Raw genomic sequence first — 13179 nt, forward strand, 5'->3', positions numbered from 1 at the left:
TCGGGCGTCATTATCGCATGACGTCTTTGATACTTGCCAGAGATTACTACGGTATCTTGAAGCCCGTGAACACCATGCTCAAAACCACGCTCAAAACAACCTTTTCCAGATTAGGCCACAGCTAAGGCCACAGAGTCAGCAATCGTTCGCGGGAATCGCATCGCGAAAACTGAAAGGGCATTTTTGCCCTTTATCGACGATGGCGTGTTTCACTTAGTTGAAAAGACATAATAATTTCTCCGAGTAAAGAAGGAAGGGCGTGCGTGACGCACGTAGTCGTCTTGCTCTTGGCAAACACGCACGCACGACATAAAAAAAAAAAAAGGCGTCGAGTTTACTCACCTTCTGGAATTTCTATCGGGATTGTTGATAACAGGTGCAAAAGGAACAGCTGCCTATACTTCTCTTATGACGTGTGGACTCCTTTCTTCACAAAGACTTTGCCACAAGGTGCGACATGTGTGATTTGCAACATGCCTTTGATTTCTGTAGCCCATGTGTGCTCTCGGAATTCCATTTGGTTGTGCCCATAAATGTTGTTGCTTCCCAAACATGGATATAATGAGTTGCCTCAGTGAACCTTCAAGAGTATGTTAAACACTAGACACTGGATGAAATCATGTATAGAGCCAAGATGTAACGTCCAGCATGAATCGAGGTGAGGTATACACGAGGCCTTTATATTGGAAGGGCCATGAAAGACAATGTCCATCAGACATTCCTTGTTTCATTATTAATTCCAGGTAGAGAATACTTCTTACGTTTTTTTTATTTCTTAAAAAAGACTAGCTGAAGTCCAGAAAACAAAATCTCAAGCATACTAAATGCATGTTTGCTTTGTCTATGAATATGACCAGACAAATTTGTGCATAAGATAATGAGATTTGAAATCATGCTCCCATCTTCCCTTGATACATTTCAATGAAGTTGCAGTAGCTAAATGGGCAGCTGATTTTTTTTGTTTGTGCTGCCAAGGTACAGATATGTTGTGTGCTTTCCAAGAAAGTATTACACAAGGCCACCTAGAGTATGACTGACCATGGTTTATCTTGAGAAAGCCATTTATTTACCAGCGCAGATCATGTTCCAGCACACTGCACTTCAAAATATACACATAACAAGAGCGTGTAAGAAAAAGAGGGGGGGGGGGCGTATAAAAACGAACTAAATCACAGACTAGTATCACTCATTTGAGCTTGTTTGGCTGTGCTGCAATAGACCAGGCACCAATCTTGTATCGTAACCAGATGAGAAAAAGGTCCCGACCCATCTCGATCCATGTCCAGACGGGCACAACTTTCGACCCTGCAAGTCAGAGGGTAGCAAAAAAAGAGCATGTGCATTTTCAATGGGAGAAGTTTGACAATGGAATGAACATCTGAAGGTTATGAATAGCAATTTCTGAAGCCCTATTCTATGTGAATTGAAATAAAATGTCAATATATTTTTTAAAGAATGAATTAATAGCAGTGGGGTTTCAAAGAAAATTGTCCGGGGGCAAGTATACTGCAAGCATTCCTTTCCTGTGATCCACCATTTATGACTAGCCGATAAAGTGAAATAAAAAATACAAGGTTTTACATACAAAAACCACCATCTGATTCTAACCCGGATCCCACTAACGGAAAGGGCGATTTTTTGTCTGTTTTAATTCATTTCAATTTACGTCATAATTACTGCACTACAGTTAAAGACAACAGTTAACCCCTTAACTGCTTTGGACGAGCAGAGCTCGTCCTGCCCAAACTGTCCCCAAACTGCTTTGGACGAGCAGAGCTCGTCCTAGCGGAATAGGTACTCCCCTCTAGCGTTCAGGACAAGAGGCGCTCTTCTACAGCTTAGATTGCGTGTAATCCACCAGATGGCAGCATTTACTTGGCAATTTATTTTTCTCCTGCGGAAAGAGCGCGGTTTTTGTATGAAAAGATGGCTTGCGATGGCGGTCACCCATGCATAACTGGCTCGTCAACACGAAAAAGAGGCTTTTCATTTTCGTCATCTTCTTCGAGTGATGGTCATTCGGATACAGATGTTTATCTTGTGTCCGAAGTGAAGACAGCGAAGGCGGTGAATTGAGCATCTCCTCCGGTGATGATGAAAACAGCTCGGAAGCGAACATTGCGAGTGCTCGCCAGTGGATCCTGCTTGATGCGGACAATCTTCCTGTGAAACCTCCTCGCCTTCCATTCTTGGCCATTCCAGGCAAGACTTTCAACTTGTCATTGCCAGATGACCTTATGGAATATATTCAGCAGTTTCTTCAAATGTGCTTCGTTTGCTCTCGGAAGCGAGGAGAAAACGGAAAAAAAAATGAGAAAGGAAACTCGATTTTGGTGCAGGAGCTGCAACAGGCCGCCTTGCGTTATTCCGTGTTTTGATTTGACTAAGTATGTGGTACAAATATTTTTTCAACATCGACAAGCTGCGTTTTAGTACAATCAGATTCGAAATCAGCAATAAAAAAAATAGGCACTTTTGGTTGGGAAATTTTCAAAAAAAATAAAGCACTTAAGGGGTTAATGTCTCCTATGCTTTCCTTGGCCTAACTGTCCATTGGATTTATTTGGTTAATACTAACAAAGAAACGAGCCTCTCGAAAAAACTCCCCTTCTTTCATTCATGAGGCATGGAGTAGTGGGGAGGGAACTCCATATCAGTTTAGACCACACGGAGTTCTTTGATATGCACTTGAATGAGCATTTTTTAGTTTTGCCCCCATCGAAATGCAGCTGTCCATGTCCGGCATCAAACTTACAATCTCAAGCTCTATAGCACTATGCCATAGAGGTTCCAAGGAGGGCTTTGATTCAAGAACGATGGCCACGGTACACTGCCACATGCTTTTACACCCGAAGCAGTGTAGCTTTCATTCATTTGTAGCAGGGCTTAATAGGAGAAATATTACCATCTCTAAAAGAGCAACGAAATAACATTCAAAAGACAAACCTTCAATCTCCGTCCAGCGAACGGCAACCTCGGCTATAGGAAACTTCAGTGCTTGCGCTATGTACAGGATCTCGACGTCAAAAGCCCTGAAATCAATTTAATCGGTACAAGTTAAAATTAAGGTGCATCGAGCATTGGTACGACAACAATTTCTTTCTTGCGAAGCAGAAAACGTGACGTCTCTTACCACCTCTCTACATGCAGTGAGGTGAACAGGTGCGTTGCTGCTTCCCGACTGAAAAGCTTGAAACCGCACTGTGTGTCCGCAACACCCCTCACAGTAAATAGCCAAACAAGGAAATGGAATCCATACATAAGGAGTGTCCTAAATATCGACCTCTGCAATAAAGGAACAGAACAGCAGCAGATAAATGACATGGAAACCATTAACAAATATCCTACCATAGCCTCCTACATGTTTACAATGTCTGGCAAGGAGCAGTAAAGCTGAAGGGTAAAGTACAAGACCACTTTTCCAGATGTTGTTTGCAGTTTATCCTGCTCAGGCATCCAATTTGGTACCTTTATCGATATTGATTCAACTCCTTTTCAAAATCAATACAATGTGATCACTCAACACATTTTTTCTGATTTACTATGGTTGGATACAAGGAAGGCAGGAGAGGCCCCTGCCAGATGACCGAAGCGGGGCAGCCGATTGCCTCTGGATGAAAGAAATAGTCCCACTCATGTACTCGGCGATGCTCTCTGAGGGCGGTGCAACGATCGAGCAGCTTGTTCCATCAGTCTAGAGTGCAAACTCATTGGTGCAGGCTAGTGTGCATCTGCCATTGAGGCAGAAATGCCACTGCCTTCTAGAGTTGTACCCGACTACAGTCGGATGCATGCGAAACTGTGTGTTAGTGATTCAGGTGCATAATGGTAAACTGTCCGCCAATTTGATCTAGGCCACTATTTTCATCATAGGTGATGAAAAGCAGCCTTTTGAATACTGCACGATGATATGAAAATACAGGATGCACATCAGAACTCCTGGCTACCACATGACAATACATCTTCATCTCTGTGTTTAGGTCAATAAAAAAACAGATGTTACGACAATGATTATAAGAAGGCGGTAACTTGCTGCAATTTCATGGAGATACTACCTTCAAAATCTTACCGGGGCACTTAAACGAAAAATGAGTTTTTCAAACTTTTGCAACATGCCATTTGGTAAATAACTAACTTGAACAGCAATAATGATCCTGAGTGGTTTTTACGCTAGCAATGACAGATACTATAAACAAATGTGTAGGTGGCACTGCTGCAGCCGTTCACAGTGGCCCATGCATTTAAGTGTGAATAGGCAGGTATCCAAAGCGTTCGGGAGACCACCATCAAAATGCAACTTACCTCGGCAATACTATCCTTCTCCAAATGGGCACGTGATCCAACTACAACCACGTTAGTGCTCTGCAGGAAGAATGAGAAGTGTCCACAGGATAAACAGGCAGGACAGCAGGCAGGCTCACTATGAATTATTGACACACCACTACCAGGGGCATAGCCAGGGGGGGGGGGGGGTTGAACCCCCCCCCCCCCCCCCCCCGCAATTTTTCGATTTTGTATGTGCATATATACATGCACACATACAAATTCATGCACGAACATACAAAAATGATGGTTGAACCCCCCCTGAAAAAAATTTCTGGCTACGCTTCTGATCACTACTAGTAGTACTACTATACTATTACTATGTAAAAGCAGTGGGCTGGAAAATTATTAGCTTGCCTGCTTGAGTAGCTCATTCGCCACGTCTTCAAGCTTATCCAGATCAGAGAACTTGGTCGCACCGTCAGCATCAGCAAATAGCAGGCGCTTTCCTCTGGCACTAAGCATCCCCTGGAATGAGAATAGCGTCAGGGGCATGATTTCTTGCCACACACAAAATGTTTTAAAGTTATTGATAGGCAGGTACTTTTATTAGCAATGTAAGCATTTCTGTTACATTGTATTGTGACCCATACATGCTCCACATACTAATGTTAATCTCATGAAAGCGGCAATGGTTGATGAATAGTGCTGCTACTGCTCTCTTATTGGAAATATCTTGAGGGCAAGGAATCTGAAAAACTTGGGTCCTCTTTGGCATCATTGTCTGTCGGTTTGCAGATATCTCTGGATAATGTTGACTCCAACGTCATTTTTGCAAATGTCATTTTGACTACAAAGAAGGTGGTGATCATCTGGGTCGCTCTCCTGATTTACAACAGTGGATGTTCAGATCGTTTCACTCATCCATGCTAGACATTATGCGCGAAACAAACTTCTCTGTAAATGTGCGACGAGTCTTTTTGTGTTATGTCGTAAACTGCATTGTACTACCTAGAGGTGATCTTCCAAATAAAAATGTTTAAAAGACCACATAAAAACTAAAACAGTGACACACGCAAAGTATTGTGTTGGTTGGGATGCAACACAAGCATACAGATCTGGGTACAGTGTGCGATAAAGCTAGGCAACGACATGTGCATGTGTCTTGTGGACTGAAAAGAAACATTACAAACCATGCGCACGGCACCACCCTTTCCACGGTTCTTGGCCAGCGTCAGGACCCGTACATTCTCGGTTCCATACTTGAGGCTGTACTGCAAGCCAACAGACGTTGTTCGATCCCGGCTACCATCATCGACGATGATCACTTCATAGGTGAAGTTCGGGTCCTTCTTCTATAGTTGAGAAAAATATTCGGTATTGTCAAGAACGCTCGTGATAAGAAAAATGTAAAACTTGGTGACAAGACCAACATCTACCTGGAGGTAAAACAAATGAATGCATTTCAAACTATCCTACACTGAGCAAACTTGTTAATTTTCACCCGCACATAAAGTGTTTTCATACCTTTCTGGCCTGCAAATACTCCAGGCACTCGTCAAGCATAGGGGGAACTGGAAAAAAAAAAAAAAAATGAGATAAATAAAGACACGGCGGCGATGCAATATTTCGACATGAAAGGGGCATTCGGAAATTTACTTTCACACGGTTGCGCGATCCTCGTAAATGAGCTCGCATAACGACCTCCTTCACTTACGGCGTTTCTCTTCTTCGTACGCAGGGACGATGACGGAGAGCTCGATGCTTGGTTCATCTCCGAGGTGAGGGTACCGAAAAGTCTGGCCAGGTTGGGAAGGGTCTTTGAAATTAAATTCCTCGGAGTACCGAATGATTAACGGTATTCTCGATGAGGTGGCATAGAGAAAGACGCACAGCTACAAACAAGAGAGAGAGGGAGAGAGATGGTTCAGCGTGGCGTGTACACAAACGTCAGTAGCAATGAACTCAGCAGTCGGCAATGGTTATGAAAAACTGCAAGTAGATGGAGCAGTGCCAAGAAAACGTGGCGACAATACACCGAAAAACTTGAAGACACGTTTCACTATCTACAAAACCGAGGCGCAAAGCAATAGGCCGGGACCAGTGAGATGCTCCCAGAACGAGCAACGCAAGCATTAAAAAGTTCGAGTGGTCGTGCTTGCTTCACGCGAGGTTATTTATCATTAGCACAGGTCAGAAACGGAAGCATTGGGACGTAAAGGCAAGCAGGAAATACAGCTAATACTTACCACCGCAAATATAAATCCCGCCAACAATAACAAATAACCTAACGCGGACCAACAGTCCACGTAGTCCCACATTGCAATGCGGACCACGCACCGCAGGCAGGAACAAGAGAAACCGAAAGGAACCTAGAAAACGGAAGCGACGAAAGAGCTTAATAACAACTGGAGAGATGCTGCAAAACAGCATATGTAAATAAAGTGCTCATGCGCGTCACCGCTTCCGTACAAAATGTTGCAAAACTGTTGTATAAGCAAGCTTGATGGTTACTTCTCATAAAAAAAGCTTATTATATCTATTTTGTCTCAATGTTGTATGACCTAAGGCCTACAAAGTGTTCTACGCTTATTAGAAAATAGCCCAAGTAGAGTAGAAAGAGGTATGACGTCACTCGCTCCGTCCACCACGCGTGTGTTGTATGCGGCCGCGTGCGATAAATACCATCAATGACACGCAAGAAGATCGATAATCGGATACGTGTACTCATTGAAAATGGAGTTCACACGGGCCACCGAACGATGTTCGTCATTGTGGGGGAAAAGGGCCGTGACCAGTAAATGTGTCGCTACGTGTTTCTGTGCCACTCTTTCCGCGCGGCTATCATAACTGGGAGGCCCGTTTTTTTTTTTTTTTTTTAAAGACAAATAGTTATAGGGGACTGCTTTCATTACGTTCATTTGCACTCACCTATTAACCTGTGCAAACGCAACACGGAAGTCAGTCCGTGCGCTGAGGTATTTCTACACATGCGGAGTTGGTCGCTTCGACCCGTCATTAGCTTACGATTCACTTCTAAAAACTGCACGCAACGCCTCTGAGAATCGAGAGCATTGTGGAAACTGTTTCGAAGGAATATCGGGGCAATAATGCAGCCTTTTTAATGCTTGCGTTGTGCTGTGCTGTGCTAATCGATCGCCTATGTTTTTCCACGCAAAGGTTGTCATACTCCACCACATGCTCTCGAAGACGACAGTCAAAGCTCGTCCCTCCGTGCTGTGGTGCTACAAGAAGGAACTGGGATTTAGTTCGTAAGTAACGCCTCGTTTGTGATCGCATAGCTACGACACGTGAAATTCATTGTCTATTCAGTAGTACGTACGTACTGTGGATGTACTGACCTCGTGTTCACAAACATTACGCCAACTTTCATTATCTCTTTAGTCACAGGAAAAAGCGAATGAGGCAACTGCAGAAGAAAATAAAAAGTGGCAAGTTGGATGTCAATGAGGAAGACCCATTTGAGTTGTTCATTGCAGCAACGAACATCCGCTACTGCTATTACCAGTAAGTCGGTGTTTCCTGGCAGCCTACGTTAAAAAGTGGAATTTGGGACTGCTGCATTCGTTGATGATATGGCAGATGCGTGGTAATTTTTATGCGTTTCTCTTGTGTAGTGAGACTCATAAGATACTTGGAAACACTTATGGAATGTTGGTCCTTCAAGACTTCGAGGCCATGACCCCCAACATATTGGCGAGGACCATAGAGACCATTGAAGGTGGTGGCCTTGTGGTCCTGTTGCTACAGTCAATCACATCATTACGGCAGCTTTACACGCTCACTATGGTAAGTTTTCTTTGCCTCTTCCTAAACGAAATTGTAGACGTTGAGATATCATTGCGACGTCAGTAGACTTCTCTTTTCAAAACTAATTTTTTATTAGATTATGTTCATTGAGCTTGTGTGCAGGGAACAAGGGCTAAAGAAAATTCAGTTGTTTTTGACGCCATTTTTCTGCAGGATGTTCATTCACGATACCGCACGGAAGCTCACAAAGACGTTGTGGGGCGATTCAATGAACGTTTCATTCTATCGTTGAGCTCTTGTGAGTCGTGCCTGGTGGTCGACGATCAGCTCAACATTTTGCCAGTGTCATCACATGCCGCAAACATAACTCCTGTATCCCGAGCTGCTGAGGTAAGCTACTCTTTACAGTGAACAAATTGTGCTTCTAGTCTTTCATGTCTACAACTGCATCTATGTGTGTTTGTGCAGTGTACATTTTGTTTATAAATTCTATCATTGCATATATTCTTGCTGAGCTAATGTTTATTTGTGTTGGTAAGCACGTCACAATCTTGTTGGTGGAGGGACAGTTTGTTTTTTACAATTTTTTTTTTTTGTGTGGCACATTTATTTGCTGAAGCAGCTGAGCAAGTTGTGAGGGCTGTTCTGTAGTAAAATGCACATTTGATGTTTCTGGCAGCAAATGGTAGTAGTGCACTTGGTGAACTGAAATGCGCAATCACAGAACTCACTTTATGAAATGTGCAATTGCATTAAATACATAATATAACGGAACAAAACAAGGACAGAGAAAGATACACACAGGACACTGTGTATCTCTCTGTTCATGTTTTGTTCCACTATATGTATTTAAGTCAAGACCAACTAGCCCAAGTTTCAGCTGCAATTGCATCTCTCTTTAACTAAAGACTACATTTAAGCGAGACAAGCACCTTTCTCATTCACGTAGTTCACGACACTTCCAGTGTTACCGTTTGTTGAGTCCACCAATTTGCAAGAATGTAAGGAATCATTTTCATGCAGGCAAAGAAATGTGAGCTTTTGTGAGGAAGGGATGATTTCTCTTGTATTCTGTAGTTTTCCTTGCAGCTACGCTGTTATGAAGGCTAACTTCAGTTTCTTGGTGATAAAACAAATGGCAGACACACTTTCGAATGAGCTTCAGCTGCCCCGAACCTCAACATCAACCTAAACCACATTATGTGACAGTGTAAGAATCAATCCCCTCCTCCAAGCCTTAGTAGATAGTTAGGTAGTCAGGAGCTGTGGGAGGCTGCCATGCACAGCTGCAACTCTGCACTTCAGGAGGCTATCCTTGGGTGGGCTGAGGTGGTAGAGGAGGCATCCCGAGAGTAGGATTCCTCACTTTCTTCTCTCAGCCTTTTTCCTTAAGATGGGATAAATAAAGTTGTTTCTCTTTCTCTCTCTCTCAACATCAACTGACAAGACTTTCAGGTCACAGTTTTTTAGAGACTTGTTGAAAACGCTTCTTGATCCATAGATGCATTTTCCTTTCTTAAGGTTGTAGGACAGAAAGGAGTACCACAGAAGAACATACATCTGCATCCGTTGCTCTTTTATTGTTGTTGTTGTTGCTGCTATAAGCATAGTCTATAAACCTTTTTATCTTTTGATTGCAACGTGAGATAACTGATTGATTCTGATTCGATGATAAATAACTGTTCTCAGGACCAGGAGGCCCAAGAGCTGTCAGAGTTGAAGGAATCTCTGCAAGACACGCAGCCACTTGGAGTGCTCATCAACTGCTGCAGCACCTGCGACCAGGCCCAAGCAGTACTCAAGTTTGTTGACGCCATTACAGAGAAGACTTTCCGGACCACCGTGGCTGTGACGGCAGCTCGAGGTCGTGGCAAATCGGCCGCATTGGGCTTGGCAGTGGCTGGTGCCGTGGCATTTGGCTACTCCAACATTTTTGTCACTGCACCCAGCCCAGAGAACTTGAAAACACTGTTTGAATTTGTCCTCAAAGGCTTCGACGCACTTAAGTATGAGGTACGCCCATCACTTCATGGAATCTTTTTGGCGCTTGTTGGGTTTTATAACGTTGAGTTTTTGTAGCATGGGGGCCATACCACTCTACACATATCCTCTAGACTCATTTGAACTCTGTACTAGCAGCATGTATTCTAGGAATGAGCAAATATTTAATTTATTAAGTAGAAATTGATTAGCTTTTGTTACCCAATGCATATTTTATTTGAGAGCTTGAAATGTGGCCTTTTTTTTAGCTGTTGAACAGGTATGGCATGATTGTTTGAGCTTAAAAACACAAATCAGTGGAACCAGTTGCTTTAAACTCTCCTTCCTGTATCTTTTTTTCTTCTGACTATAATTTCAAGCTCTTTTTTAATTTTGCATTGGTGCATAAGCAATGCAACTTTTCGCTGGTAATTTTCATGTAGTTCTGTTTAGCTACTTTGCTCTGTAATTCACTGAAGCACTTGTAGTGACCACTGAAGATGCTTAGTAGAATCCAATGGCTAGTGTTTCGTACACGCATTTGCTCTCACACCTATCACGTGTGTGTTATTTTCACAGGAGCACCAGGACTACGAAGTGGTGCAGTCGACCAATCCTGAGCTGAACAAGGCGGTCGTGCGCGTGACGGTGTCTCACGAGGACCATCGGCAGGTCATTCAGTACGTGCATCCGTCGGATGCACACTTGCTTGGCCAAGCTGAACTTCTGGTGATTGATGAAGCGGCGGCCATTCCCCTTCCCTTGATTCAGAAGCTCCTTGGCCCTTACCTGGTCTTCCTCTCATCCACCATCAATGGGTAGGCAGTGGACTACAATGTATTTTTGCATAAATGCAGTCCAAGTTTAGGTGTTTGGGCTTCATGTACGGCCTGCTGGCATTCCTTGAATGCCCATGTTTTTTTGGAAGGGGTGTTGAAAGCACTTGCTGGCAGGTGCAGCAAATAAGTGCATGAGCATTCACTTGCCCGCCACTATGCCGTCTGGTTTGGTATCCGCACTCGGTGGTCGTCAATCTTGCTGACATCTCGTGACGTAGTTCTGTCTGAACAGCCATGTTTGCGTTCAATGCTAGCACTGCTTGCCCCATTGTGTAGGTATAATTCACACGTAGCTCTGGCTATGAGATTAAGTAGTTTTTGGAACCGTAACTTAGCAGGTGGTGCTAGGCGCATGCAGTCGTCGCGATGCCGTCATAGCTTTTCCATCGGCAAGCATGGCGTGATTTATACGTCAACTACATTTGCATCCTGACATAAGCGTTTTGTGCTGCCTTTTCCTTGTAGGTACGAAGGCACAGGGCGATCTTTGTCCCTGAAGCTGATTCAGCAGCTCCGACAGCAGTCTGTTGTTGCATCAAATGAAAACAGCAAGTCCGTGGGAGGTAAGCTAATGTGGACTCTCTGGGTCTTACTTGTGCAGACAGGGTGGGAAAGGGGCCCATTGGTAACTTTTCTAATGAGATTGTGTCTGGGAACGGTGCTGTGACTGCTAGGTGTTATAATGATGATAATGTCGTTATTGTACCATTGCCTGTTTGAAAGGAGTGTGCAGTGGTGGCATTTATGTCTTTACTATTAGTATTAATTTCCAGACTCGGGATGTAGCAGACAATTGAATGACTCTTTTTAACATAGGGTAAACCTCCTGACCTTGTCATATGTGCTTTTAAAGGGGTGGTGCCACCAAATTTGTGGCTTGCGCGTTCTTTGCTTGTGGGGATTGAGGCTTGCCCATCGCCATTGCGCTGGTTTTCGCCTATTTCTGCCATCCCCACGTCCGATCATGCTGTTCCCCTCCTCCGCCGTCTTACGGCGGTGGGCGAGCGGGGAGTGACGTTAACCTCCTCTTCCCCGACGCTGGACCTCGACGGGGGGGCGCTGCGCTCGAGTCTCGCTCGAGTCTCGCGTCTTAGCGAGACGTTTCGCGCTGCGGGAGTGAGTGAGACCCTCTCTGGACCTCGTAGGGTAAGCACGCATTTCCTCTCCCGTCCGTCGGCTCCTCTTTTGGGCTCGCTCGGACGGAACTCGCTAACGGTGCCTTGTGCCAGCGGCGAGCGCTTACCTTACGTTGTCCCTTTCCGAACGCTAGGCTGAAGAGCGGTGCGGTGCATTCGCGCGTGGTCGTACTACGCCGAAACCGTACTTATCGAAGCCAACGCGCGCGGAGTTTGCCCTCACTCGAGCGATCGGGCCCTGTGGTCACAGATCGTAAGAGTACGCAGCATAGTCGCGAGAGACCCGTTTTCTCTCAGCGGCGTGTCGCCGTGAGCCCGTTGCCCGCGGAGACGTGTTAGCGGCACCCTTTGTGTTGTATTTTCGCCCGTGGCGTGGTGAAGCCTGTTTGCTTCTCCCGCCGCCTTTAGGAGCGGGCGTTGCACGGCGTCTTGTGGTGTTGCCGCAGGCAATAAACTGTTGCGGATCTCGAGAGCAGTACTGTGTACTTGCCGCGTTGCGCTCGGCGCCTTTGCGCTCGAACGTATGTGTGCAGCGCTAGTTCACGCGAGGCAAACGCGGCCCTGTGGCTCGCTAAGTCCGAACCCACGCTAGTGGCCGTACTCCTGTGAAGTACGTGCACACTACATGCTGTAAACGTTTCCTATAGCTCCAGGAAGCATGATGCACGCACCAAGATTCATGTATTCTCGCTAAATAATTTAATATTGCCTTTTGATTTGGACAACTTTCGGTTTCGGTTTCTGGGCGCCGAGGTTGGGCAGTGACGTAGAAGTGTAGGAGGCGTGGTCACGTGACCACACAAGGCTGTGACGCACATAGCCAGGAAGCGATCGAAACTCGGCGAGTGATGTAGCAACCGATGCTTTGCCGGTACTACAGTGAACTAGAATATATTCTAGTTCACTACAGCCGGTACGTACGTTGCGGAAGTGGTGGAGGTCCGGAGGTCACTCACGTTATTACAGCAGATTTGGTGTGACGTCACTACAACTTTCGTTGCCCATACTACAGATCTGCGTCAGTGTTGGGGTGCTAGCGATGGGTTTCGATCGGGAGAATGAGCATTTAGGTACACTTTGGAAGCGAAGTGAAATATATTCTAAACGTTTGCTGTGTCTGACCCTTCGTGTGGAATGTCCTTGCATACAAAGGAAACCCACAACAGGCTTGTTACAGCCTCGAAATTTGA

At 44.9% G+C, this 13179-nt stretch overlaps 1 protein-coding gene and 1 pseudogene across 1 annotated transcript; one reads left to right on the forward strand and one right to left on the reverse strand.

Moving 5' to 3' along the window:
* Positions 1-1043: 1043 nt before the first annotated feature.
* Positions 1044-6713, reverse strand: LOC119378237 (dolichyl-phosphate beta-glucosyltransferase). Its single transcript, XM_037647437.1, has 9 exons — positions 6513-6713; positions 5981-6158; positions 5791-5837; positions 5457-5618; positions 4681-4791; positions 4303-4362; positions 3134-3285; positions 2947-3032; positions 1044-1305 (listed from the first exon to the last, which is right to left on the reverse strand). The coding sequence occupies exons 1-9, from the start codon at positions 6582-6584 to the stop codon at positions 1187-1189; spliced, it is 987 nt and encodes a 328-aa protein (XP_037503365.1). The 5' UTR covers positions 6585-6713; the 3' UTR covers positions 1044-1186.
* Positions 6714-6922: 209 nt separating this feature from the next.
* LOC119378235 (RNA cytidine acetyltransferase-like) overlaps positions 6923-13179 on the forward strand; it is a 30297-nt pseudogene continuing 24040 nt past the window's right edge.

The sequence above is a fragment of the Rhipicephalus sanguineus genome, unplaced genomic scaffold (assembly GCF_013339695.2).
Source record: "Rhipicephalus sanguineus isolate Rsan-2018 unplaced genomic scaffold, BIME_Rsan_1.4 Seq747, whole genome shotgun sequence".
NCBI lineage: Eukaryota > Metazoa > Arthropoda > Arachnida > Ixodida > Ixodidae > Rhipicephalus > Rhipicephalus sanguineus.